This window comes from Fukomys damarensis, unplaced genomic scaffold (genome assembly GCF_012274545.1).
Source record: "Fukomys damarensis isolate Sample0158 unplaced genomic scaffold, DMR_v1.0_HiC HiC_scaffold_27639, whole genome shotgun sequence".
Classification (NCBI taxonomy): domain Eukaryota; kingdom Metazoa; phylum Chordata; class Mammalia; order Rodentia; family Bathyergidae; genus Fukomys; species Fukomys damarensis.
In genome coordinates this window covers 1-1076 of record NW_022928551.1, presented here as the reverse complement: position 1 = coordinate 1076, position 1076 = coordinate 1, and the positions used below count along the sequence as shown (strand labels likewise).

At 42.1% G+C, this 1076-nt stretch overlaps 1 protein-coding gene across 1 annotated transcript; it reads right to left on the bottom strand.

Moving 5' to 3' along the window:
- Positions 1 to 448: 448 nt before the first annotated feature.
- On the bottom strand, positions 449 to 1072 carry LOC104877116 (olfactory receptor 14K1; the record flags this gene model as incomplete). Its single annotated transcript, XM_010645465.1, has 1 exon — positions 449 to 1072. A coding segment is annotated over one exon (624 nt), but the record flags the coding sequence as incomplete, so codon positions are not given.
- Between the last annotated feature and the right edge of the window lie 4 nt (positions 1073 to 1076).

The window sequence follows — 1076 nt, the reverse complement described above, 5'->3', positions numbered from 1 at the left end:
CTCTTCTCTCAGGCAAAAACATTCAAATTTTTGTATCACAAAAACTGTAAAGTGAAAGAAAAAAGGAAATGTCTTAATTTCTACTGAAACTGACAACCCAAGATCATGGAAGTTGGATGCCAGGATCTATTGACCTCTAAGAAATCACTGGAAAGATGATACATATTTGTAAAAAGAACTGCACACTATTCTATTCTTCAGGGAATATCAGGATAAAACAAAACTCATCTCAGGCAAAAACATTCAAATTTTTGTATCACAAAAACTGTAAAGTGAAAGAAAAAAGGAAATGTCTTAATTTCTACTGAAACTGACAACCCAAGATCATGGAAGTTGGATGCCAGGATCTATTGACCTCTGGAAGAAATCACCCCAAAGAAGTAGTTAGGGGAAGGATCTTGTCAGGAATATTGCTCCCTCCTTCAACTTCAGTATCTTTCTAAATTACTCATTTCACCTTTCTCAGGAATTTATTCAGAGCTGATTGAATGTCCCTGTTCCTCAGACAGTAGATAATGGGATTAAAGAAAGGTGGTGTCACAGAATAGATAATAGAAAACAACAAGTCTATAAGAGCAGGTTCATTGGAAGTCGGCTTTACATAATCAGCAATACCTGTTAGGAAAAAGCTGCCCACAACCATCAGATGGGGCACGCAGGTGGAGAAGGCTTTGGACCGGCTCTCCCTAGATGGCATCTTCAACACAGAAGAGAAAATAAACACATAGGAGACCAAGATGGAGACCAAACAAGACAATGAATAGAGGACACCAAGAGCCACACTGACATTAATAGCAGCATGCTCCTCGGGACAACTGACCTCTAGAATGGCAGGGACATCACAGAAAAACTGGTGAATCCTGTTGGAGCCACAGAACTCCAGGGAGAGCATTGCAGCTGAGAACAAGATGCCCAGGGCCCCTCCACTGAGCCAGGACACAGCCATCAACAAGACACAGAACCTTTTGCTCATGACAGCCCCATAGTGCAGAGGGTGACAGATGGCAACATAACGATCGTAGGACATGGCAGTGAGGATTCCCACCTCTGACTCTGGCAAGAGGACCATCAAGAAG